The sequence below is a fragment of the Muntiacus reevesi genome, chromosome 2 (assembly GCF_963930625.1).
Source record: "Muntiacus reevesi chromosome 2, mMunRee1.1, whole genome shotgun sequence".
Classification (NCBI taxonomy): domain Eukaryota; kingdom Metazoa; phylum Chordata; class Mammalia; order Artiodactyla; family Cervidae; genus Muntiacus; species Muntiacus reevesi.
Genome location: NC_089250.1, coordinates 210,909,741 through 210,936,621, shown reverse-complemented (window position 1 = coordinate 210,936,621; position 26,881 = coordinate 210,909,741). Strand labels below are relative to the sequence as shown.

The 26,881-nt window shown below is 40.7% G+C and overlaps 1 protein-coding gene across 6 annotated transcripts in view; it reads left to right on the top strand.

Moving 5' to 3' along the window:
• The window catches only part of GTF2I (general transcription factor IIi), an 80,727-nt gene extending 54,418 nt beyond the window's left edge, over positions 1–26,309 (top strand). For all 6 annotated transcript variants that reach the window (XM_065924803.1, XM_065924800.1, XM_065924802.1 and 3 more), the window contains 20 exons: positions 2,590–2,648; positions 3,417–3,488; positions 7,166–7,349; positions 8,386–8,444; positions 11,430–11,501; positions 12,647–12,830; positions 13,699–13,757; positions 14,122–14,196; positions 15,284–15,385; positions 16,083–16,148; positions 16,442–16,625; positions 18,279–18,337; positions 18,711–18,791; positions 19,179–19,262; positions 19,625–19,808; positions 21,314–21,342; positions 23,040–23,081; positions 23,861–23,902; positions 24,373–24,448; positions 25,165–26,309. In XM_065924803.1, coding sequence (XP_065780875.1) covers positions 2,590–2,648; positions 3,417–3,488; positions 7,166–7,349; positions 8,386–8,444; positions 11,430–11,501; positions 12,647–12,830; positions 13,699–13,757; positions 14,122–14,196; positions 15,284–15,385; positions 16,083–16,148; positions 16,442–16,625; positions 18,279–18,337; positions 18,711–18,791; positions 19,179–19,262; positions 19,625–19,808; positions 21,314–21,342; positions 23,040–23,081; positions 23,861–23,902; positions 24,373–24,431 — 1,696 coding nt within the window. In that variant the 3' untranslated portion in view covers positions 24,432–24,448; positions 25,165–26,309. The remainder of the gene's footprint in view (positions 1–2,589; positions 2,649–3,416; positions 3,489–7,165; positions 7,350–8,385; positions 8,445–11,429; positions 11,502–12,646; positions 12,831–13,698; positions 13,758–14,121; positions 14,197–15,283; positions 15,386–16,082; positions 16,149–16,441; positions 16,626–18,278; positions 18,338–18,710; positions 18,792–19,178; positions 19,263–19,624; positions 19,809–21,313; positions 21,343–23,039; positions 23,082–23,860; positions 23,903–24,372; positions 24,449–25,164) is intronic.
• The last annotated feature ends 572 nt before the right edge of the window (positions 26,310–26,881 follow it).

Below are 26,881 nucleotides of genomic sequence, written 5' to 3'. Positions count from 1 at the left end.
AACAAAGATATATGCCTAGTCACATTTCATAAAGTTTCAGTGCCCTAAGGATAAAGGCAGAAAGTACTAGGTTCCAGAGAACAAAACCATGTCATAATAAAGAACGAAAGTTACACTGATGTCATATCCTTGATTTGAGCGGTAACAGATACAATACTGTTAAGTCATTCTTTCCAAGTTCTATGTGAAAATATGTTGAACCTTCAGTTCTATAGCCCGACAAACATGTATGAAATCAGAGATTCCAGCATAAAAGAGATTGGGTAGCAGTTGGGATGTCTCCAGCAGTAAATAACAGTCCTTCAGACTGGACTGGTACTGTCAGTAAGTTGCTTATCTCACCTAGCTGGGAGTTCGGAGGATTAGAACAGTGAGGGCTCTGCTTCTGCTTCTCTCTAGATTCTTCCTTCCTTACGCTGATAGCTTCCTTAGACGAGTTCTGAGTCTGCTCTCAGTAGCTCCAGGAATCACAGCCAGACGCATCTACTGAGGGGAGGGACTAGCTGCCTGTGTTTCTCTGAGAGCAGAAAAACCCAACTTCTCTTTGGTTCAGTTTGTGTCAAATGCTTATTCCTCAGTCAGACACAGGCCTGGGAACGAGAACACCATGATGGATTTATTCTGTAGTCCTCTTTTCAGTGGGAGGCAGGAGGTTCACTTATATACATGACTTTGATTTTAAGTTCTAATATGGATGTCTTTTTGAGTTATGTGCGTATTATAACTGATTTAATTTTTTCCTGACTTTGGGCTATAAATAGTAAGGTCAGTAACAGCAGCAGGATAGTCATTTGCAGAAAGATTCATATTCTTTATTCTGGTTGAGAAAATGGAGACATTAACAAACACCTTGTCCAAAGAGTATAACCAAGCTGACTTCCTCCTGCGTTGGTATTAAATAGGGGAACAACACAATTTAACGAAGGATTAAAAAAGACTCAAGAGACGCCTCAGTTAATAGGTGAGGTATCCTCTACAGAGAAGCTTGTTACTAACAGATATTCTTCTTTCAAACAAATGGTAGTTTAAAGATTTTGGCCTCTATTTTTCCATAATCAATCAGGTGTTGTCAAGTGTAACTCTGCTTACACGAGGCCACGTGGTAGGCAGCCATGCAGACTAGCAGAGTTGGCATCGCCTGAGAGCTTTGAGAGACACCGAATCTCAGATCCTACCTAGACCTACTGGATCCAACCTGTTTGTGATGCGGGTCCCCGGTGATTCCAGAGGCTCCTGGGCATGGGGAACAAGCTCTGAAGGCCGAATGATAATAATGGCAGCTCAGTGCAATGTGTCCAGTACAGCCAAGCAGTTTACATGATTGCCGACGCCTTTTTTTTTTTTTTTAAACAGATGAGGGATTATGGGAAAGAGAAGGAGGAAGTAAATATTTCATAGTCTCTCATGAAACTGAATGGTAAACAAAAAGGGCTTGTTATAAAACCCTGACACCAGTCCTAGGCAGGAATCATAAACAACCTTACACACACACACACACACACACACACACACACACACACACACACACACACACACACACACACACACACACATTGAGATATTAAGAAGCATATAGTTTTCAGAACTCCTATACTGTCATTTTCTTACAGTGCTTGGTTTTTAATTTGTTAGAAGTTTTAATTTTTTTAATAACTAAGGAAAATATGCGGATTAGTTTATAGATTTTGCTTATTGCTAATATTAGAGCATATAAAACTATATATTTGGTATTTAAATCTTTGTGCAAGTTCATCACAAGATACTCATGCCTTGCACGTTCTTTTCAAGTCCTTTTGATATCCTCATTTATTGGAAGCCATCTTCCACGTTTGGAAAATACTTAGTAAGCCTTTCCGTAAATGTTAAATGTGGTTAGTCTTGATACACATACACTATTGGTTTATTGTACTTCAGCAAATGTTTTATTTCACAGCTCCTCCCTTACCTTAATCCTGCATTAGTTTCCAACATTTCTGAGATTATGGTCAGTACATTGTCATGCTTCTCTGTAATTCCACTCTTCCTCCCCTGCTCTGTTACCTGAGGATATTACAATAAAGTAGTGATACATAAGTCAGATTGTGCAAATTCTCTGGAGTGTTTATGTATTTGAAAAATTTTATTTATTTATTCTTGTTTGTTTTATTTATTTTTTTGGGAAAATTTTAAAAGCATGTGTATTCTGAAATATAATTGAGTTAGTTTTGAAATTTTTTTAGGATTTTTGTAACTAGATTATAGATAAGTTAAAGTAAGGTTATGTTGAATGTAAAGTGAAATTGAAGAATCTCACTTAAAATTTTGTAGTTTGATTCTTTTGCTCTTCTGCTTTTGTAAAATACCTTTGATTTACCAAGTTAACTGTTTTTTGTGTGTGTGTTTGAGGACACATGTCCATGAAGACCATTATGAAACAACTTGCAGTTACCAACTTGTCTTAAATCTCTTAGTATTTAATTGTGCTCAGGAGTCCAGGCTATCTTTTGAAAACTGGCCTTGAAAACTGAATTATTATATAAGTGCTAGTAATTACTACTTTTGCTAAATATTGATGGGGTAAATATTTAGTATTTTTTCTCACCTTTCAAGACATGAACTTTTGAATTCAACACGTGAAGACTTACAGCTTGATAAACCAGCTTCAGGAGGTAGGTCTCCAGTCTTATGTCAAATTGTATATTAAATCAGAACATGATGTACAAGGAATATTGTTCTAGATTCTTGAGCTCCTTTTCTTCTCAATAACTCATTATAAATAAATGTAAACATCACATTTCTGGGTAGACTATAAAAGGACGATGTCTGTTCTCCATTTGAGATGCAAAGTTTATCTCGAATAATGTGTTGAACAGTTTATTATGCTAGTCTAGATTAATCAGTTGAATGAGCATCCATCTTGATACCGACAACTTAAAGGCTAAGCAAGAAAGCCATAAGCATCATCACTTGTTGGTTAAATGTGTTTTGAAGGAAATACAGTCATGATTTGTTCTCTTAGTTGCTTTTGCTCTGTAGTGGAAGACGTTGGGTGGGGACATAAAATGAAAAGTTTATCACTTACAGTTGGTATAATAAAAGGATTGCCAGCATTATCATAGCCCCAAACGTATTGTAACAAAAACCGTCTGCTAGCTGTACTTTAGTAAAATGGATTCTCTTTCCTAGCTATAATGATGACACGTTATAGTACCTGTGTAATATGACTATTAAATTATAAATTTTCATTTTGTTGTTGTTTCATGAGTTTTTACACTTTTCATTCAGTGTCAGCACTGTTTTAATAAACACATTATGAAATCTTAGAAATAATTTTAGAACAGGGAAACAATACTGCCTACTTAATAATTTATTTCATGATATTTAGTAATTTTATTAATGTCATCAAACTGAAGAATTTGTGTTTGTTACTCTTACAGTCAAGGAAGAGTGGTATGCCAGAATCACTAAGTTACGAAAGATGGTAGATCAGCTTTTCTGTAAAAAATTTGGTAAGTCTAATTTCCTCCCTAGCTAAAGTATTAACGGAATAATTTTTCCAGATTTTGCTTTTTAAGAAAGTAGATGCCATGGATGGCTCATCTCCACCTCTCTTTTACTGTTTGCTTTTTGAACACATATTGTGAAAAGTTTTAAACCTGTGCGGAAGGGGAGAGAACGTTGTGATGAAGCCCACGTCCCCTCGAGTAAGTTACTGGTACCGCGGACAGGCTTTCGGCACCGAGCGGCTCGCAGCCGGGGAGTCCGGTCAGCAGCGTGGGCAGCATGTCCGGTGGAGCGTGGAGGGCCGCCAGGCGCCCTGGCCCCGAGGGAAGGCCGGGTCTGTAGTGCCCGCTGTGCTCCGTGTCTCCAGACGGTTACAGGACTCGGCTTTGGTTTACCACTGTGACGTCTTTTGTCACTTTCTTACTTAGGCATTTTCGACTACTCTTACGGAAAGTTTCATATATCACTGACACTGCATTTCTTTCCACCTCACTGGCTCTCCTCTCCTTTCTCTCCTCGGCCCCTCCCGTAAGTTCAGGCTTTGCATTTTGGATTCCTCCACAGCTCAGTCCCGAGCCCTTTGGCTGTGTGTTCTCCACAGTTAGTCTCACTCTGTCTACCTTAAAAATGCTGTATCGTCTGTATTGAACAGTGACTTTCACATTCAAGTTCCTAGCCCTGAGAACTCTTTGTAACACCGCGCCTGTGTGTTCACCCAGCTGGTGGGCAGCTCTTCCGACTCCATACACCCCAAGTCGAGTCCTTGACTCCCCCTGCAGCCTGTCCCTCTCCCCGTCCCCCCAGCACCACCACACTCCCCGGGCGTCCAGGCCAAACCCCTGCAGTCACGCTTGATTTCTTCATTTCCGCAAGGCCCCCTGCTGACTCTACACGTACACCATGGCGCAGATCTGCACCTTTGTCTTCCTCACTGCTGTCTCCCGATAGTCAAAGCTGATCACTGTACCCCAAAGCAGCCAGCTTTCCATCTCACTGAAAAACTACAGCTTGTCGCCGTTCTGTGCTCTGGGGCTCCCCTCTGTGCTGGAACAAGTTGCACAGCCCCTGACCCGGCTGCCCCGCCTTGCTCCTGGAGTCTCCTCGCTCCCTGCCCCGCTCCTCACTTCGGTACCAGCTGTGAGGACCACCTGCTTGTTCTTTGCTTTTGTAAGGTCGTCCCCTCCTTGGATTGCTGCGCTGCCAGCGCTCTGGTTTCTGGAATGCTCTTGCCTCAGGTGTGTGGTGCCGGTGCTTTATGTCTCAGTTTAGGTGTGTCTTCTCTGGAGAGGCCTTCACCGGGTGCTCACCTGACGTAAACCACGAAGCACGTTGTATGTCGTCATGCTTTAATTGTTCCTGAAGGACTAATGGCTGCCTTTTTCCTTCCACTGTAACACAATTGGTACAACAGCCCACACCTCATGTGTCTCGGCTGTTCGTAGAACAGTGCGTGGTGCCCGTGCAGATGATCAACAAATACTGAGTGGACCAGTGTCATTAAAAACTACTGAGTGATTACTGAACCTTTCAGTCATGTAGTGTACATGGGGCCTCACTGCATTATAACACTGCGAAGATCAAAGGAAGCCCAGAAGTGCCACAGAGAATCACGAGGACACAGGGCTTTTCTCAGTTTTGTGAAAGAAACCATGTGAGTTTTAACCACAAAAAATTCAAGTCTTCTGGGTGCAGATTCTTGTTCCTCCCATGGTTTCCAAGAATGGCGTATGGCTCTGGCTCTTCCAGACCCGGTAAACCAGCTTTTAGGTGCAATTCAAGTGGCAACCACAAACTTAGCTCATTTAATTGTTTGCTGTTTTCAGATTCCATGTACTTCAGCTTTACTTACATGGTTTAGCTCTCTGAGACTCTTAATGCCTTGAGGAAAAGTCAGAATTTAAGTTTTTCCCCCTCATTATCCTGGATTGCTCAACATGAATACTTGGGTAGCTTAATGAAAATTTACCTCTCTGGGAAATCAGAAATCAGCTAAGGAACAATGAAGAATTTACACTTTAAAAATCCTTATATTCCCCCCCCCAAAATCCTTATATTTCCAAGCCATTTAGTGAAATAAGACTGTGAACATTATCATTAGAGATGCCACCATGGTATCGTCCTAACTCATAACTAGTTGGCATAGATAACGGGCATCTACATGAACAGGCTTACACTTTAGCCTCTAGGATGTTTAGTTCTAGCAATCGAACCTGGTATGTAAGAAGCAGCCAGTCCTAGTAGATCATGGGTGCTTGCTACTAAGCCGACATCTCCCTCATGGAAGGAGAAAGCTGTGGGTGCGATAGTAGAGTCACAGAGAGAAAAACTGGCCAGTAGAAAATATTTTGGCATCCTAGCAGAGCTAAGGAAATAGTAAGAGTTTGTGTGAGATGGTGGGGGAAGAAGGAGGCTTCAGAGGGAGTGGATACGTTTATACTTAAGGCTGAGTTGAGTTGCTGTAGGGCAGAAACCAATGCAACATTGTAAAGCAGTTATCCTCCAGTGAGAAATTTAAAAAATAGATGAGAGTTTATATCTTGTTACATTGCAAGCAACAAAATCCTGCTCCCGGCCTGTACTTAGACTTTAGAGAGAGCGATGCCAGCAGAATTGTTGCTCTCTTCAAGGCTCCTGACAAGGAAAGAGGAAAACTTAAGATTGTCGATCATATCAGACAAAAGTTACACTGCAGGTCAGCGCCTTGAACCCCCTGTGTGTCTGGTGCTGTGAACTCACCCCACAGAAGATAGCGAGTGCTTCCCCCCTCTCCAGGGATTCGTTTACAGATTAGGGTGATGTGCATAGCAAAGCAACAGGTAACTATGTGGTGTATTAGAAAGTGTTAAGTGTTCAGGAAAAAATTAAGCAGAATGACTAGGGAGATGGGAAAGGTTACTTAATATAGAGGAGACCTTGTTCATGATGAGATGAACGCTGATGCACTTGACCTTCCCCCTTTCTGTAACTTGTGCTGTTTCTTAGCTCCAACAAGTTGGTTCTTTTTTATTTTATAGGAAGTTTTGTTAGAATTAAGATTGTGTCCTTTATTGTTACATTTGGCAGAGTAACTGTAATAAATATTCCTCCCAGGTGTGAGTGTGAAGGCCTTTGCCATGTTTTCAGAGGTAATGTTTCTTTAAACAGCTCTGATCTAAGTTACATTGTGTTTGGTTTTTCAAATACACACTCCTTACGTATGTTGTCGGGATCCTACAATATAGTAGAACCGTTCAGATTTGGTACTGATGAAATGAAGGAAGGAATTAAGGCAGAAGGTGTTTGAATTTGAGAGGAGAGTCAAAAAAATACAGATTCTTCAAGAAGGCACTCTTTTTTCAACCATCAGATTATAAAATATTTAATACACAGAATACAAGGGACACCTATAAATGCCGCTATTTTGTAAATTGATTCTTTCTTGTTACACCTCTGTTTGAATGTGGCTTTAAAGTTGAATTAGTAATTACATTTTTACATTTTAAAGTGTAAGTGCTGCGCCTGTTCAGAAACAGAATAGTAACATGCATTGCCATATTCCCATTTTTGTATTCAGTGATTGTTAAGGTCATTTTAAAGATGCTTTTTAAAAAGTTGACATGTCCTTTATAATGGCTTTTTTTAAAAATATAATTTCAACGAAAATATAGTCTCCTGTCTTCTGAATTGCTTTTCTTTTGTAAAGCTGAAGCCTTAGGAAGCACCGAAGCTAAGGCTGTACCTTACCAGAAATTTGAAGCACACCCTAATGACCTCTACGTGGAAGGACTACCAGAAAACATTCCTTTTAGAAGTCCCTCGTGGTATGGGATCCCAAGGCTGGAAAAAATTATTCAAGTGGGCAATCGAATTAAATTTGTTATTAAAAGGTAGGATTATAATTTGCAGAAACATATTTCATGTTGTCTTTAAGAAAAGTTAGTTTCATAAATATGGGCTTTTCCCCCTCCCAATTGGACTTTACTCTCCATATTTAAAACTGAGGTATTAAAAAAAGAAAACAACAACAACAAAAAACTGAGGTATTACATTTAGATTCAGTTTTCAAGCAGGTGTCTCTGTAGTACCAGGCACCAGATATACAAAATTGGATCCAACAGAAACTCTATCCTTGGGAGCCTCATTGCATCGATCAATACAGAAAAGCGCCAGCTTTGGGAAAGAGGGTGAGGGTAGCATGCAGATGGTTCACTTTGCACAGAGGATGCCAGAAAGGGGGTTCAAATGAAGGAAATAGCATAAGTAGGTCAGGGCAGGGAGGTGTCAGATGGCCTTGAATATTCAGATAACCACACAGTGTGTGTGGAAGGGAGTGATGCCCTTGAGGGCGTTAGACACTGAGATGGCCCTGGGGAAGAAGCCTCGCTTTTTGTTCTGTACAGTCAGTGAAGAGTTGAAGAGGTTTTAAAGCTGATTCCTCTTAAAACAATTTGAACTGGATCTTAAAAGGGTCACTCCGGCTTGAGTTTGGAAGATAGCAGAATGGGCAATTTGAGGGCAGAATATGGGAGCAGAACGCCCATTTAATACAAAAGAATTGTCCTTGACATAGAATTTGCTTGCTAGTTGGAGTTGTACATTTGTGTATCTATTTGTTGGGACAAGCTTCAGGGTGACAAAGCCAGATACATCAAACTGTATTGTACTCTAGTTCACCTGAAGGATAGAAACCCGAGGTTGAACTGGGGTGGGGCCAAACAAAACTGTTTTGCCACAAGCTAGCTTAAAATGCCTTTGAGGACATACAGGTGATCCCACCTGAATCTTTGTAAATTGCTGTTTTCAAAATAATCTAAAGTCATCAAGATGATTTCTTATTCACTGCAGATGAAGGTAGAGTGAACGATATGGGAAGTAGAGGCGGTCTTAAATGCTCTCATCTTGACACCAGTTGTGTTTTTACAGACCGGAGCTTCTGACGCACAGCACGACTGAAGTTACTCAGCCCAGAACGAATACACCAGGTAGGAAAGCTGTGGTGTCCTTTTTAACCTTGTAAATCAAATAGTTTCCAAGCTTTCATTAAACTTCTAAAGCCACAGAATTGCTGTTTTCTCCCTTCCACTCAAAAAAATGTTTCTTGGAAGATCAACACAGGCACTCCTTGTTTTATCAAGATGAACGAACGTAGCAGTTGGCACAAACTTGAGCTTTGAATTTAGACCCATGGTGTTTAGTAGAAATACAACTTGTCACAAATGCAAGCCATGTATGTCATGTAAAATTTGTACATGGTGGGTTGGTTTACTCTTTTCATTTCATTTATTTACATCCTTTGTTTGAATCTCTGGTGTCTATTGTGTACTTCCAGCACAGCCTGATTCAGGTGACCACATTTCAAGTACACAGCTGCCACACGTGGCTAATGGGCCAGACCATGAGATTTAGACCTTCATCTTTTCACAAGGACTTGGTTTTAAAATGACAGATACTGTGATTGCAGCAGCTGCATTGACATCCTGCCCAACAGAAAAGAACTTTAAGTCTCGGTCTCAGTTGTCAGAACGGTTTTGTTTTCTTTATCTGAGGTATATAACAGTGCCTTTCTTTCTTTCTGATGTTTTTATTTTTCATTTCATAATGTCAGATAAAGTGACCATAACGTGTAAGTCTGCTTATTAGGTTCTGCAACCTTAGGAGCTTCTGTTGCTAAGAACCAATAGTGGGTCCTTCTGAATTTTTGTTGTTAAATCTTTTCCCATTCCTTCTTTTTCTTTCTTTTGTTTTTGCAGTTAATTGTTCTCGTAAATGCTAAGGTTAACTGCTGTACAAAGTGGGTTATTTGTCTGTACTAAAGTACCTTTTCTTGAGTTTTAGCTACCTGGGTGCAACTGGTGAAAGTCATCAGTATGCTAAACAGATGGTATAATCTTTTTGTGTTCATCACAGCATGAGAAGTATTTGAAAAAAAAAAAAAAAACTATGCTAGGGAAACAGACCATCCTGTGCCCAGAATTCTGCCAGGGAGAAGAGATGATGTTTAATTTTTCAGGATGAACGCAGCTTCATCAGTCCAGAATGCATTTGACTTAGGCAAAGAAACAAGATATTGGTGACAGATTGAAGACTGGATGTGACAGAGACTTTACTAAGCAACGTAATGCAAACAGAAATATTCCCAAAGGTAGAGCTGTGGTATGCATTAGTCTGAATGTGATGGAAGTCTGTGTGTGAGTCTTCATTTCTCAAGACAGACCTCAAGGTCAAGCTTGTGATTATTCTGATGACTGATTTTATTAGGAGCATTTCTCATAGTGACTGTGAACTGAGGATGTTGAACATGTATCATTGGAACAATCTGTAGGCACCACAGAAGTTACTCTGAGGATTAATTAATAGTTTCAGCAGTACTTGATCTGCTGTTTTCTGGCATAGACAGTTACAGGCCTTGTATCTGAAGGTACTCCATTCTCCCAGTCATTAACAGAACTTGGCCTTCAGCCTTTCGTGGACGACCTTGGAAAGAATCAGAGCTTGTCCTTCTTCATTCCTACAAAATGGTATTTGGTCTGCCAGTGCCCTGAGTGTTAGTCTTGCCAGGCTGATTCAAGTCCTCGAGTAACTGACAGAAGAAAGTGTCAGTCATTGCCGTCAGAGACGTCTGCTCGACTCCTGGTGACAGCGGTGTGCTGAGACACATGTCAGTGCGCGTGGTTCTCAGGTTGGGCAAAGGGAGCCCAACCTTTTACTTACTAGCCAGGTAATTGAACTTCACGGGGGAAGCAAGAGAAGGCAGTTGGTGCTTGTGTGGAGTGGTGCAGAGACCTATTTGTATTAGCGTAGAAATACCAGAGGAGGAAGTGCAGGGTGAGGCAGAAGGGGAGCACCCAGCTGACAGATGCCCTTGACCTTGGAGAAGGGAGACTCTGCCGATCGGTATAGTAATGTTCCGATTTGCTTTATACCATAGTGACCTTGTCTAGTTGAATGGCTGAGTTACCATATTAAACCCTTGAGATGCTAGGTTTTCTTTTAAAGAGAAGGTTTTAAAGTACCTTCTTGGTAAAAGTAGAGGAAAAGGAAGAGTTTCTGAGGCTCCCAACCTTGAGAGTATTTTTAGAAGTTCTCCAGCGCTTCCCGCCGCCTCTCCCACAGACGTGGCTGACTTTTGCTCGTGGGACGGCTCGTGAGCTCTCTGCCCTTTTCTCTAAATTACTGTCTCTTACCCTCCTTCCTCATCCAACACCTCCAAGCATCCTCCACTGTCCCCAGGTTCACCTCCATCCTCTGCATCCTCACCTCCACCAAGCAAGCTCCGATTATCTGTCCAAGTGATAACCCTACCTCTTTCCTAACAGCTTATTTTTTCTGTATTTTTATGTTGTATTTAAAGGGATGTGGTTGTCTTACAAATAAAGGGTAAGGAAATAAACCAGATTACAGATGTGACTAGTGCTCAGTGACACTTCCCTAATCACTTTATCATTCATTTCTTGCTGTGATGAGTGAGGTTTTCCTTTGTGGAAATCTGTAGGCATACATGTGTTCAATAAAACAAGGAATGCCTGTTTAGAAAAGCGAATACAATTGAAGCTCCTCTAGTTGAACCTGGTTCCGGAGTCCTGGGTCCTTATACAGGTGGTCCTCCTACTCTTGAGAGGGTTCTTCGATGTATCTCCAAGGAGGAATGTTTAAAAACTATTCATTCTAAATGCTTCTGAACAAGTTCTTCTTTGCCTACATTGTGTACTTAAATTGGAATTCTATCTCCCTGAACTTCTTGACAAGTGCAGGAAATCGTTCTTTTCCTTATGAATGGAACTTTTTGCTCTTAAGAAAAGTTGGATGAAGAGTGTCCCTGGATATACACCTGAAACTGTTGCAGTGTATTATGCCGATTACATCTCAGGTTTTAAAAAATGGCATCACTGGAAAGAATAACATCCAATCTGATTTTGTGTCAGCACCCATAAGGGACATGCTTAATTTGATTGATTTTTGCTTTCTAGTCAAAGAAGATTGGAATGTCAGAATTACCAAGCTACGGAAGCAAGTGGAAGAGATTTTTAACTTGAAATTTGGTAAGTAAAAGATAGTCTTAGTTTTTAAATGTTAATGAAAGGCAGTGTTCTTTATGGACATTTTAGCAGTTTAGGACCTAAAGAGGGAAGCTCTCAGAAGTTGGGTTTGACTTTCTTTCCACTCTGACATTGGCTGCTTAAACTGAGCAAGTTACTTTCTGTCCCCTGGACTCCCGATTTCTCGTGTATCAGAGCGGGAGAGTGTGGGAGGTCGTGGGAGGGACCTCAGTCCCGCTGTCTGTACCTGTGACCTGGCTGGCACCACGTGACACATGGGTTTGATCATCTGTTTCAGCGTAGATTTGTTGACAGTGGTTTCTTGGAGTGCTATCTGGAGGATTCTGACAAGGCTTAGCAGGTGTTTCAGTTGATTGGGTGTGTCTCATGGAGAACGAACGAAGGAGTAGAGTGGTCCCAATATTCCCGGGACATTGCCATCATTGGTTTAATATCTGATATTAACATTTGTGTCCTGGGTCGGGAGCCTTCAGTACACTTGACCAGTCTGCTCAGGCACATCTTCTTGCGCACCTCTTACCTTTGGCATGTGGGATCTTAGTTCCTTGACCAGGGATCAAACCCAGGCCCTCAGCAGTGAAATCGTACAGTCCTAGTCTCTGGACTACCAAGGAATTCCCTCTTATATTTTAAACAAGATGCTAGGTTCAAGGGCTAGGTACTTGCCATATGGCTGTAGTTCATTTCCTCCTAGAGCACAGAGACAATTTTGATTGTCCTGTGGGGATGATTGATTGTCCTGTCCAAAGGGACAATTAATTATCCCTTTGATTCGAAGTGTTAAAATGTTCCCCTTATTTTTTTAGGCTTGTTCTTCAGTTTTCCCCAATGTACTAGGTAAAATACCTGCAATGTTAAGTGGAATTGCTAGATTGTTGGGAACTTTGGCACAATATATTTGAGAGTGCACAGATGTCAACTACATTTACTGTGGTGGTCACTTGAGAATATATGCAAATAGATCATTATGCCATACACTTGAATCTAACATACTGTTATATGTTCATTGTATCACAATTTAAAAATACACATAATAAAAGCATAAAAAGAGACTGCTGTCAGACAAAAGTAAAAGATTGTCTATAAAATTTTACCTTTTGTAAGTTATGTTTCTCTTACACTTTCAGCTCAAGCTCTTGGACTCACAGAGGCAGTAAAAGTACCATACCCCGTGTTTGAATCAAACCCTGAGTTCCTTTATGTAGAGGGCTTGCCAGAAGGAATTCCCTTTCGAAGCCCTACCTGGTTTGGAATTCCACGACTGGAAAGGATTGTCCGTGGAAGTAATAAAATCAAGTTTGTCGTTAAAAAGTAAGTTCTCTTTGCCATTGCAATCCTTTCTGGAATTTAGGCAATTAAATTGTATTTCTATTGAAAATCTTCTCTAACCTCAGGTTATGGCTAAGCCTTTGAGGTCCATGATAGAAGGTGTAGCATGAGCCTGGGACCTCACCTTGTCCATTGCTGCTGTTCTTTAATCCGCACTTGATTTTTTCTTTTCCCCTTGATTTTCTTCATCAGTACAAGGAGAGTTGTACTTGCCCCGCAGCGGTGGTGCTGACATTTGCTGAGAGATGCTGTGATGTCTCTATGAGTATCTTATTCATAGATACTTGAAGGAAGAAAGAAAGTGCTGATTTTTAAAGTGCTCTGTTTATTCCTGGTTAAACTTATGGGCAACTGAATTTCAACAATTAAGTTTCTCATTTGTATGTCTGCAGAATTTCAGGAGCTGAAGAAACTAAACTCCTGTTAGTTTTCATTTTCATGAAAGTGAAAGTTGCTCAGTCATGTCTGACTCTTTGCTACCCCATGGACTATACAGTCCATGGAATTCTCCCGGCCAGAGTACTGGACTGGGTAGGTAGCCTTTCCCTTCTCCAGGGGATCTTCCCAACCTAGGAATCAAACTGGGGTCTCCCGCATTGCAGGCATATCCTTTATCAACTAAGCTATCATGAAAGAAGTCATTTGCTCTTCCTAAAATCTTTTAGCAGCTAGTCGTGGGAAAGAAAAGTGAAATTTTTTTTTCTGTCAACAATGATAGAGATTATTTTTGCCTTACAGAGTTATTTTGTAGTCACCTTCATTTAAAAAAGAATTGGTCATCACAAGTTTTACTAGCTGTGAAGACCAATATTATACTGGCCACTGTAACGTTTCTTGGTTTTCTCTCTAGACCTGAACTAGTTATTTCCTACTTGCCTCCTGGAATGGCTAGTAAAATAAACACTAAAGGTAAGAGATTATGTATATCTTTATTATACTTTGGTGTGTTAAAACATGCTGAGTCCCTGGCAGATATTTGTGTGTGAGGGGGTGGCTTTTTGATTTGTTTTTGATATTTTTAAGGTGTTTTATTTAATTCTTGCCCCCCCCCTCAAAAGTAAACATTTCATTGGCAGTTTCATATTGCAGTCATCCTTCATTCATGTGTCCACAGCTTTGTTGAGACTCATGTGGAGTATTATACCATCAGTTTAACTCTTCAGGTTTTTTTGAAAAGAGCCAAACTGTGAATTTCACTACTCTGCTTTTATAGAGCACTTCGTTATGGAGTTTTTACAATATCCAAAAGAAATGGTATTTGCTTACTTTACAGCTTTGCAGTCCCCGAAAAGACCGCGAAGCCCTGGGAGTAATTCGAAAGTTCCTGAAATTGAGGTCACTGTGGAAGGTGAGATTGCTCTGTGGTCCATTTCTGTCCACTCTCCAGCTCACTGATTACAGCTTTTGCTTCTTCATTCTAGTATTGACATTTTTAGGAAAATGGGCCTTCACAAAACTTGTTTCAGGTGTGGAAAGCTTACCTGTGGTAAGTCTAGATTTCTCAATGTTTCTAAACAGTTTCAAGTAGAAGATGAAATTTCTCCTCAGCTTCACCACTACTTGTTATTTTCTGCTTTTAGATAATAGTCATCCTAATGAGTGTCCTCCGTTTTATTGCTGAGTAATATTCCATTGTGTGGATGTGTACTGCATTTTGTTTATTTATTCATCACCTGATGGACATCTGGGTTGTACTACTTCTTGGCTATTTATGAGTAATGCCACTCTGAATATTCATGTACAAGGGCAGTGATGGGTTAATGAAAAGCACTTTTGACCTGCCTTCAGGGTGATGGAGTGGATAGATCCAGCTTCTCCAGAAATACCTTGCTTTTATTACTATGCCATTTAAGAAAGCTTTGGTTTTTATTCAGTAGCTTGAAGTAATTAAAGATTAGAGTGTTGAATCTTCATATTTTATTGAATTCTGAGGCCCTAGTCAGGCTTTTAGTGGAAAACAACTCAGAACCTGTAACATTGTTTCTGTGTATTTCTTAGAATTCAAAGAAAAGATATGTCAAAAATAGCTAGAAAATCCAAAGGAGAGCTTCATAGTGGAGATGATATACTTGTATCTAAAGTTGTGTTTATGTTCAGAAGCTGAAAGAAAAACATAAAGGCAAACATAAGAGACCAGTGGCTTCAAAATGGTGTGATGAGTCAGTAAGTGAACTGAAAGTTCCTCATATCAGCCAGAAAGCTAGGTGGGGTTTGGGGGAAAATGCCTCATTGTAGGGATGGAAGTAGAAAAATGGACAGAGGTCTGTAGAACTCAACAACAGTGACCTTTTCCTTTGCAGGCTTTTCCTTATATCCTCATTGGACTCAACTTTTTCAGCACAGGTTGGCCTTCAAGAGCAGGTTGTACAGAAGTCACTAGCAGGTGATTGTGTGTGCTGACTATGTTTGTTTGTTTGATTTTTATGCTTCTTTAGGCCCTAATAACAACAATCCTCAAACCTCAGCCGTTCGAACCCCTACCCAGACGAATGGTTCTAATGTTCCCTTCAAGCCTCGAGGGAGAGAGTTTTCCTTTGGTAAATATATACTTCATTTTTCTTGATTTCATTACTTCAAGTAAAAGGAATTAGCAAAATACTCTATTTTACTAGTTGCACTGTTTTTTTATTTGGTGAGTTAGTATATATTAACAGTTAAAGGCAAAGACTACAGAGCCAGATTGAGTTCAAATCTGGCACTAGTACTTATAGATGGGGATAACATTATTTCGTGTGCCATAGGGTGATTTTTAAGATGATAAATACATATCATCTAAAGGGTAGAACTGTATCTGGCACAGAGTAGATACTATAATTGTTTGGGGGGGGCATATTTTGGTCTTTGTTCATTTTGTTAATTTGTAGCTGACGTATTAGTAATATAATAAGTTAAAATTAAGTTAGTTGCTCAGTTATGTCCAACTCTTTGCGACCCCATGGACTGTAGCCCACCAGGCTCCTCCGTCCATGGACCTTTCCAGGTCTCCAGCATTGCAGACAGACTCTTTACCATCTGAGCCATCAGGGAACTCCAGTAATATAATAAAGCAGTTAAATAATGCATCAGGATTAGAATAGTTACCAAGACTGTGTTGAAAACCTATATATTTTTTATTTTGCCCTGAGTAAAAGATGCACAATAAAAGAAGATGATGAAGTTCCTAACCTTGGATGTATACTAGGAACTATTACTAACATTTTTTTTCTGCGTTTTTCTTTTTTTTTCTTCATGCAGAGGCCTGGAATGCCAAAATCACAGACCTAAAACAGAAAGTTGAAAATCTTTTCAATGAAAAATGTGGTAAGTTTATTTTGAAGTATTACTGTTATTAAAGTATGAGGTAGCTTTTTTATAAAACAGAAAAATGTGATCAGTGTAAAAATGTTCAGCATTTTAATATTGTTATCATCAGATGTGTGTGGACTTTGCAGGCATGAATTTGATCGTTTTTCCCACATTTCTTCAAGATATTGAAGGCATTTTTCTAAAATTAAAATTCATGTGATTTTTAGTTTGAATGCCTTTTTTTTAAAGGTTTAATTTTTTTAGAAAATTATGTATATGAGAAACGGTAAGTGTGTTTGTTTTTTTAGGTGAAGCTCTTGGCCTTAAACAAGCTGTGAAAGTGCCGTTTGCGTTATTTGAGTCTTTCCCAGAAGACTTTTATGTGGAAGGCTTACCCGAGGGTGTGCCATTCCGACGACCGTCTACTTTTGGCATTCCAAGGCTGGAGAAGATACTCAGAAACAAAGCCAAAATTAAGTTCATCATTAAAAAGTAAGGAAATAAGATGAAACGAGCTTGCCCCCTGAGTTGGTACAGTTTGACTCTGGGAGATGGCATGTGGATTCAACTTTGGGGCCCTAGAGTCAGAGAAGCTCTTTAAGCTGTACTTTTGTATATATTTCAAAATTTTTGTAAGTGGCCAAAAGAGGAAAGGAGAGCTGTAATTTACCAGAGGGATGACAGCTTGATTTTTTGAAGTCTCCTTATAGTCATGTTTTTACTGGTTGATACGGCTGGAATTGTTAAGTGGAGGTTCAGTGTTCTAAAGCCTTTTTATTTCTCCAGTTTACAGAATAGTTTAAATCTCTCTTCTTTTTGCTTGGGATCTGTGAATTACACCAGCACAGCTGAAGTAGATGAAAGTAACTGGAGTTAATAAAATATGTATCAGTGTCCAGCAATTGTTCAGAATTAGTTGAAAGGAATTTTAGAATTTATTTATTTATTAATGGCCGCCCTCTGTACTTTCAGCCGGGTCTCTAGAGGCTAAGACCCTGCCTCTGCTTCCTCAGAGAGACAGAATGTTTAATTTTTACTTTTTGGCCTTGCCATAAGATCATGACATCCGGTCTCATCACTTCATGGCAAATAGATGGGGAAACAGTGGCTGACTTTATTTTTCTGGGCTCCAAAATCACTGCATATGGTGACTGCAGCCATGAAATTAAAAGATGCTTACTCATTGGAAGGAAAATTATGACCAACCTAGACAGCATATTAAAAAGAAGCAGAGACATTACTCTGATAACAAAGGTCCGTCTGGTCAAGGCTATGGTTTTTCTAGTAGTCATGTATGGATGTGAGTATTGGACTGCAAAGAAAGCTGAGTGCTGAAGAATTGATGCTTTTGAACTGTGGTGTTGGAGAAGACTCTTGAGAGTCCCTGGATCCAACCAGTCCATCCTAAAGGAGATCAGTCCTGGGTGTTCATTGGAAGGACTGATGTTGAAGCTGAAGCTCCAGTACTTTGGCCACCTGATGCGAAGAGCTGACTCATTTGAAGAGACCCTGATTCTGGGAAAGGTTGAGGGCAGGAGGAGGAGGGGACGACAGAGGATGAGATGGTTGAATGGCATCACCGACTCGATGGACATGGGTTTGGGTGGACTCCGGGAGTTGGTGATGGACAGAGAAGCCTGGCGTGCTGTGGTTCATGGGGTTGCAAAGAGTCGGACACGACTGAGCGACTGAACTGAACTGAGTCATGTGGGATCTTAGTTCCTCACCCAGGGATCAAACCTGCGTTCCTTGTATTGGAAGCCTGTTATTGAAGTCTTCCAGGGAAGACCCAAGAGAGAGAAGACTCTTGGTGCTTGACTTTTCACAGCCTGTCTTTATATTCCCATGCTGCCTGCATGCAGAGCTCTAGTGTTTCCTTCTGAAGTCTAGCATTGCATCTTTCCAGGATATATTGAAACCATAGGAAGAAGCTATTTAAACTAAATAGGGCTTGGTGGATGTTAAAATCACAATTACAGTTAGTCTTTTTGTGTGTTTTCCTTTAGATATCCATGTTATTTCTGTTCCTGCTAAGATTAATGTGTATGTATAGAAAGTTACTAGCTTTTTCAGTATCTTGCCTGTTTAATTTTTAATGTTTTACTATTGGAATACTAACACACATGCTTTTTCTCTTATTTTTAGGCCAGAAATGTTTGAGACTGCAATTAAGGAGAGCACCTCCTCATCTAAGAGCCCTCCAAGTAAGCATTTTGCTACAGAAAACACTTTATCAGACATTTACTTTGCAGCAGTAGTTTAAAAAATTATTGCAAGAGTAACTGTTGAAATAAAACCTGGAAAGTCCATTCAAAGTCGGGGTTGTATCTGGTTTACAATTTTTTTAAGTTTTTTAATAACTTTAGGATCTCTACATGTCTGGTGCTCTACAAAGCAGCATGAGGAAGACAAAAAATGAAAAGCATCTTTCAGGAAGCCCAATGTCACAGAACAAGAAAACATGTCATGAGGAACAAAATTGGCTTAAAAAACGGTCTTTTTTAGTCTGTATTGTAAGCATTAGGGAAGATCTAATTACATTTTGTATATATTTTAATCTGAAGTTTCTGTTTTCAGGAAAAATTAATTCATCACCCAATGTTAATACTACTGCATCAGGGGTTGAAGACCTTAACATCATTCAGGTGACAATTCCAGGTATGATCGCTCTGCCTTAATTATAGCTTGTTAGGGCTTCATGGAGATTGAATATACTGCACATTGTCTGTTGTCCCCCTAGCCCCTGCAGAAAAACAGTGCTTGGCAATTGTTAGATTCAACATGAGCTAAAACCTGTAGGCTATCCAGATGCCTAGTGTGTTTAAAAAATTTGTATGAAACAGCAAGCAAAACTCTTTATAGCTGAAATGATGTTGCTGCTTTTTCATTTTCGTGCTATTATTAAATTGTTTGGTTAAATCATTTCAATCTTGATTGATTTTTTTTTTAAACATTCCCAAAGCATAAAATTACATAAAGCACCTAAAAATGTATCTGGTATTGAAATGGCATTGTTAAGTTACAGCTTTCTCTTAACCTTTTTAGACGATGATAATGAAAGACTGTCAAAAGTTGAAAAAGCTCGACAGCTACGAGAGCAAGTTAATGACCTTTTCAGTCGAAAATTTGGTAAGTTTTACATTTGTGTACGGCTTTCCAGGTGTCTCAGCATCTGCCTGCCAATCAGGAAACGCAGGTTCCATCTCTGGGTTGGGAAGATCCCTGGAGGTGGAAATGGCCACCCACGTCAATATTCTTGCCTGGGAAATCCCACGAACAGAGGAGCCTGGTGGCTTCTACAGTCCATAGGGTTGCAAAGAGTCAGACATGACTGAGCATGGACGCATGCATTTGCGTAGTACAACTTGCAGTAAGCCAGGAAGCTTTGACTGAGATCTTAAAACTGAATTATGCTCAGGTGGTTGTCATCTGCGTCTGTAAACCCTCACTAAGGTGGACTCTCTGCTTTTATGCCGTTTGTCTCACTATAGGTGAAGCCATTGGGATGGGTTTCCCCGTGAAGGTTCCCTACAGGAAAATCACAATTAACCCTGGCTGTGTGGTGGTTGATGGCATGCCCCCCGGAGTGTCATTCAAAGCCCCCAGCTATCTGGAAATCAGCTCCATGAGAAGGATCTTAGATTCTGCTGAGTTCATTAAATTCACAGTCATTAGGTACGTGAGTGACTTGCTTGGTCATAAGAATAAACCTGCAGATCACTGAGGCCGAGTCATCTTCCAAAATGTGGTCCTCTGTAGTAAGTTTACTGTGCAATGAAATGAACTACAGTCCTTTAGTTACTGTGAGATTCTTTCATCCTTGTGCTGACTCTTAATTCTCTGGATTTTAAGGCAAGGTGTTGTTAGCACACCATGACCTGTGGACCAGCTCCAGCCCGCCATGTGCTTTTATTTTTTTGTATTGTTAAAACCCAGTCACTCCTGCTTGTTTACTTATTGTCTGTGGCTGCCTTCACATTGTAGTGATAAAATTAAGTAGCTGAAACAGAGGCAGTGTGGTCTGGAAATATTTATGTCTGGCCCTTTACAGGAAACTGTTGCCAGCCCCTGCCTGAGGCATCTCTTCCCGGGCTTCAGGTCAGACAAGGTCCAGTGCTAAGTCACTTCTGTTTCCTTGTCTGTCCAGTGAGATGGCAGTTGTTCTCTCTGCGAGCGTGAGCGGCTTACCCACAGAGTAGGAATGGTCGCTACACCCGCACGCTCACGGCGCCCTGAGGATTCCATTCGTTGACGTGTGCTCGTCACTAAGTGCTACACACATCCTCTTTGCCATCACCTGAGTACAAGTTCCCGGGGCCCTTCACGCTTCTCTTCCACCTCCCCCAAACTTCGCTGTTACTGAGTATTCCCATTCATTGTCAATTCCCACTGTCTGCTTAGGACCAACAGTCTGAAATAGTTAATGTATTATCCTCGCAAAGCTTCTTCTCATGTCACTAAAATTACTCTAATTTCCTATTATTTATTTATTTGTGTGTGTGTGTGGAAAGCATAGTTGTGTTTTTTTTTTAATGTATTCGTTTTTAATTGAAGGATAGTTGCTTTACAATATGGTATTGGTTTCTGCCATACGTCAGCATGACTCAGCCATAGGTATACATGTGTCTCCTCCCACGTCCCCCCTCTGCCCCCCGATCCCACCCTCTAGGTTGTCCCAGAGCCCCTGTCTGGGCTCCCTGCGTCATGCAGCCAGTTCCCACGGGTTGTCTAGTTTACACGTGGTCGTGTATATATCCATGCTGCTTTGTCCATTCGTCCGTCCCTCTCCTCCCCTTCACTCTCCATCTCCCCAGAACTTAGCTGTGGTTAAACATACCCATTCACTGTCCAAGTCCCACTGTCTGCTTAGGACCGACACTCAGAAATAGCTAATATATTACCCTCCCAAAGCCTTTTGTCATTTTACTAAAATTACTCTATTTCCATTTACTTTATTCCTATTTTTTCCCCTACTGTCTTTCCTGTAGCATTTTCTAATAATGTGCCCTAATCGTTACTTATGTGTTTGTAGGTTTAAAAGTAGAAGATTAAATGGTAGTAGACAGCTTTTGTCTTTCTAGCACATAAGTAACATGGGCTAAATGTTAGTTGAATAAAAATATACATTTAAATGCTTGTAGAGTAAAAAAAACACTTGTACCATCTGTTTCTCTCTTTAGACCATTTCCAGGACTTGTGATTAATAACCGTGAGTATTTCTGGATGTCTTTTTATTTTTTTTCTTTTCTGGGATGTGAGAAGAGGGGGTGGGTGGGCTTATGCAGGTCTGCATGTACACTTACAGGTATAATCCAGCAGTAATCATTCAAAGTCGTTGTTTTAGCCCTCAGTATAAAGCACCGGTCCAGAAAGTTCTGGATGTGATATTGGGCAAGTTGCTTCGCTTTTTAAAATCGTGTAATAAAATAGTAATGATACTTGCACCCATTTTGGCAATTTTAGAGCATTTTAAATGACACATTGTATGTCAAGCCTCTAACACAGGGACTAGCAAGGTCCTTACTGTGCAAATATAAAGTTCTAATGCAACACTGCTGGGCCCATTTGCTTATGTCAGACTTGAGAAATTAAAACAGAGCAACCTGCAAAGCCTAAAATATTTACTCATTGCCTCTTTGTGATGAAGTTTGTTGACTCCTGATCTATAGTATGTGTTCAGTAAGCACAATCTACATTTATTCCTGTTTTTACTGTTAGTACTTTTACTATTATTTTCTGATTACCGGGCTAGAAAAAGCAAGTCTTCTAACGTGATTTAGCGGCTTCTGTTAATATTGAGGCATTGTGTCTGGCAGTCATTGGGCTCTCAGATAATCTTGCACAAAAAAGTGTAAGTGTTCTTCCAGTTCCCCGATATTCCTCTCATTTTAAACAGGTTTTTTTGTGTGTGTGTTGTTGTTGTGTTTTTTTGTTTGTGTGAAACAATTATGCTAGTATGTTCTATGTTCTTCTGTTACCTTTCTTGTTAAAAATTTTCCAAAGTGACTGTCATCCTTAACTGATACACCATTAGCATTTCAGTAGTTTTTCTAGCTGGTATTCTTTCAACTCTTTAACGTCCATCTGTGTTGAGTGTTCTGTTCTGTATTTGTTGGGAAAGTGTTCAGGAGTTTTCAGCGACCGCTGCGCAGCTGAGCCCTGTGAGCTGTTGGTTCCCCGCCTGAGCTGAGAGTCACGCGGCTGCTGTGCCTGTTCCTGCCACCCGGTCGGGCTTCACGCTCTCAATGCCTTCTTTGGCTGTCTTGCCTTTAGCGTCACGGATTTGGTCTTACCTCTTCTGCCTCCCAGTTTTGAGTTTCATTTTATCGTAAAATGTATTTATTTGCTATTTCCCCCAGCCACTAGTTCTTTTTTAATAGATTCTGTTTTTATTATACTCTATCTTGGCCAAGTGTGTCAGTATCTGGGGATGTCAATAATGAATGAAAGGAAATCGTGCTTCATAGATTTTTCAGTCATCTTTGGCATTCAGCTTTAATTAACATCAGGGATCTTTAAATGACCAACCCCATGATAAAGTGTGGGGTTTTTGTTTTGTATTGTTTTTTGGAAAACTTTTGATTGCAATTCATCTCTCTTCTATGTAACTTTTAATTTCAAAAGACATGTATTTTATGCCTCCTTACCCCATTACCATATGTTTAAAGTATTCAGTTTTGTTCTTTTCCTTGTGGTAATATTTCACAGAATTTTATGGTAATTACTACGAGTTAGTTACTTGGATGGTATCTACCGCAACTTTTAATCTTTGTTCCCTCCTTCTCATAAGGAAAATAGTGCCTCTTATAGCAGAGTTGGAGCATCAGGTTAGAGAATGTATGCAAAAATGCTTTTCAAATTTAGCAGTATATCATTATTACTTAAATGAATCTGCTTTCTTTTCAGAGTTGGTTGATCAGAATGAGTCGGAAGGCCCAGTGATCCAAGGTAAATTAAGCAGGGTAAAACATGGAAATATTCCTGCTTACGCAGTAAACCAGATCACATCAATTTTGTGGCCTCACATGTTAATGTGTACCTAACTCTAAAGTTAATTCCACAGCACACGTGTCCACATGTGTGCACACTCGCGAGCACATGCAGACTTGGTCTCTTTGACTCCTCTGTCTGAAAGCCTAGGCGGGCTCACACCATCGGTCCTCACTGAGAACTGGACCGCATGCCATTGGCTCCACCTCCCCACGTCAAGCTCAAGCTCAGGAACCTGAGACCAGTGGCGTTGAGTGTGGTTGTGTGTCGAGAAAGTGTCTTTTAACTTGGTGCCTTATGCCCTTCATCTCTAATGGTTGCTGTAAGCCAGACTGTTGGATGAAAATGCACGTGTTGTAGTTTTAAAAATTCCTTAGAAGCAAGTGTTTGTTTAGGCCTGCTGTGTGATTCACTGAAAGTAATGAAAGACTTTAATTAAAAGGGATTTGGCAGAAGGACGGGGAAAAAGACATAAAGAACCTCCTTCTTCCCTGTTGGACCTGTGTTAAGATTGTTATTTAAGATTTTGATTGTGAAAGATAGCAGGTTTCAGAAAAGCAGATTTTTGACAGTCCAGTCGAGTAACTGTTTTTAATTGCCTAAATCTATGGCTATTGTTTCATCCTAGATGGGGGCTTTGTGTATGTCTAGAGAACTTTCTCCCATTAGGCTTTTTACATAACTGAAGGCAACTTTTGATCTGCGTTTTAATAAAATCTTCATGTGTTTCTCTTCAGAATCAGCCGAGCCAACCCAATTGGAGGTTCCTGCAACCGAAGGTAAAAAGGGTAGCCTGGTTGTCAAAAATTGAAGTGCCAAAGACAAAGGGTTAATTGTGGTTTTGAAGCGCTTTACTTGGAACCACGTGGTGGTTTTGTTCCTTGGTTTCTGGGTGAAGTGGGTTTGTAGTTTATGCCCAGAAGCATTGTATTTAGAGATGACTTATGGGTTCTTTTCTTCCATTTTCCCCAAATGACTCTTAATGAATTCTGAAATAGTTGAGTGCCTGCTTTATAACCTAGATTCAGCTAGTGTGGGTCCTTTACATGCATAATTAATAAGGCGTTTGTGACTTTGAATATCTAAGGAACACAATTTAGAACTTAACTGCTGGAGAAGAGTCTCTAGTTGCTACCATTTTTAATATCCTATTGAGTTGTAATGAATAGTTTGGTATGGGTAGATGTATAATCAAGCAGATCTGCATTCATAGTGCAGTTAATCGGTTCCCTTTTGTTTTTTTTAATAGAAATAAAGGAGACTGATGGAAACTCCCAAATCAAGCAAGAACCAGACCCTACGTGGTAGAACTCTTCCCTCCTAGGGTAAATCAGCTTCTGTGTCCAGGACACCATGTACTGTCTAGGTGGACCTTCCTGCATATTCGTAAGCTGAAGTGTTTTCCCTGCTTCGGCCATAAACAGTGGCCCCACCTTCGGGGCACATGAGGACCAGGTATAAGCATGCTGGGTGGTCTGAGCTAGAAGGCTCAGGCATAGAGATTTTCCTTGGATCAGCGTATGTCTATCAGGCGAAGATGTTAAAGCACTTTGCCTCCAATGGAAAGTGTTTTGTTTTTGATCTGTAGGTTAATTCTGTCCTTGCCATTGGATGCACTTTGAGTCGGCGTCACCAGACTGACTCTCCCCTAGTCACAGTAACAGTATTTGCAGAGTCTGGCCGAGCTACACAATCCATTGTGTATCATGCATATGATTCGGCCTGATCCAGTCATTCCAAACATCTTAAACCTTTCCAGGAGGGGCATTCCTAGACCAGGAGTCAGTGAAACTTGATGTTCATGTCATGTGGAACCTCACTCAGCCCCAGCATTGACTGTTTTCATGATAGTTAGAGGGTACAGTTATCTCTCACCTGTAGCTGTAGTTTTTTTATATGGAGACTTTTTTGGTCGTGGAATGGGCCATGTACCAGTCCCTGGACTGAAGTGGTAATTAAGTTGTGATATTAGTGAAAATCATAAATTCCTATAACCAGATTAACCTGTTTTCTCGCTTGTCTGTTTTCTCTCCTGTTTTAGCTTAAAGTATCAGTGGGTGAGAAGAGCTTTTCGGACCTGTTACTGCCCCAGGCTGTGTAATATACTTGTATAACAGAAATACCTTCTATACAAACCTTTTTTTCTACTTTTAGATAGAAATGTCTACTTTTTCAGCAGTTCTGTGAATTGAATTAAAGAGCAGAGTGACTGTAGATTTGGAATGGCTGGTTTCCTTGGGAATGTATTATAAGGATTTTACAGCAGTGCTGGAAAAACGACAGGGAAAATGACAGGGGTGGAGCTCATCAGATTCTTTACGTATTCAGCAGAGCCTTCAGCGATGGTGTTTGTTTTCCAATCAAGTGAAGATATCTCCTACTGGAACATCTCAGCTTCGGCAGTGAAGAAAACCCCTGTGATATAGTTCAGCTCTTTAGTTTTTCTATTGGAGAAAATCATTTAAATGATCCTTTTGTTCACGGCTCTCCTTAATGACTGAGTGAACAGTTAGTATCTGTATATTTGACTAAACCTTTTCCTAAGCTCTCTATCATGGTTCATATGTTTTTTATCATCATTAAAACAAAACCATCAGGATCAGCTAACAGCCAAGTAAGAGGTCGGTAATCTCAGCGTGTGACTTATAGATGAAATACAGAGGACCTCTTCCATCCGCATTTACTTTTCATCCAAATAAAATGCATGGCGTACCCGAAGTTTGAGGTCAGGGATGAGTGCTGGGGCGAGCCTCACTGCCGTGTGCCCAGTCGTGGCGTGGAATTCCTTGGAACACTGCCCCAGCTCGGCTCAGAACTCAGGGGGCGGGGGGCGTTTCGTTGCCTTCATTACTCTGCGGTTGAACCAGTGACACTGAGGCCCAGTGTGGGCGGTGAGGGGTCAGTCAGCTGACCAGGCACCCTCTGACATTCTGCGCCATTTGTAGGAGAATCTTACATGTGTTGAGATTTCACCAACAGTAAGAGATGTAAAATACCAGCTATACGAAAAGCTAGAGTATGTGATGGCATAGAGTTTTCATTAGCTTTATCACAATATTCACAATGGAGAATTATATTACATAGTAGCAGAAATAGGCATTTTTATGTGTTGCTTATATTTTACCTCAAATTAAATTGTAGATATAGGGTAATAAATAAAATCCATCCATGCCTTTCACACACTAACTCATTTCTTTCTAAAGTGTTTTCGTGACTGTTGGGAAACCTGGGGTGGCTCGGCGGTAGGCGGATTGTGAGGTGAGGTCAGGTCGCCGCTGTCCAGAGGCTCCGCGCCTTGTTAGGACACTCCTGCCGGGGGTGAATCTGAGACCACTGTACCTCTGGTCTGAGCAGGGGCTGGAGCCCCCACCTTTTTGTCCGTGACCTGCCAACTACATGTGATGTTTGAGGTCAGTCCCTCCCAGGATGGCGCCCGTGCGTGAGCGCCTCCCACGTAAAACACTGGCTCCAGGTCTTTCCTGTTCTCTCCGCATTGCCTTCTGCCTCTCCGTGACCCTTCCCAGTGTGACCTCACACCCAGTGTGACCAAAATTGGTTTGGAAAGCCAAACCGATTTGTTGATTAACGTAGCAGCCGACCACCCTGAGGAGACAGCTGCTCCAGTAGAGCCTCGGGGTTCCTCTCAGGTCTTCTGGCAAGGTGTGCCCCATCTTGCTTCCACCACCACACTTCCCATCCCAGTCACTAGGGATTCATGGTCATCCAGAGGCTGCTTTTTAAAAGGAGTTACGCTTGTA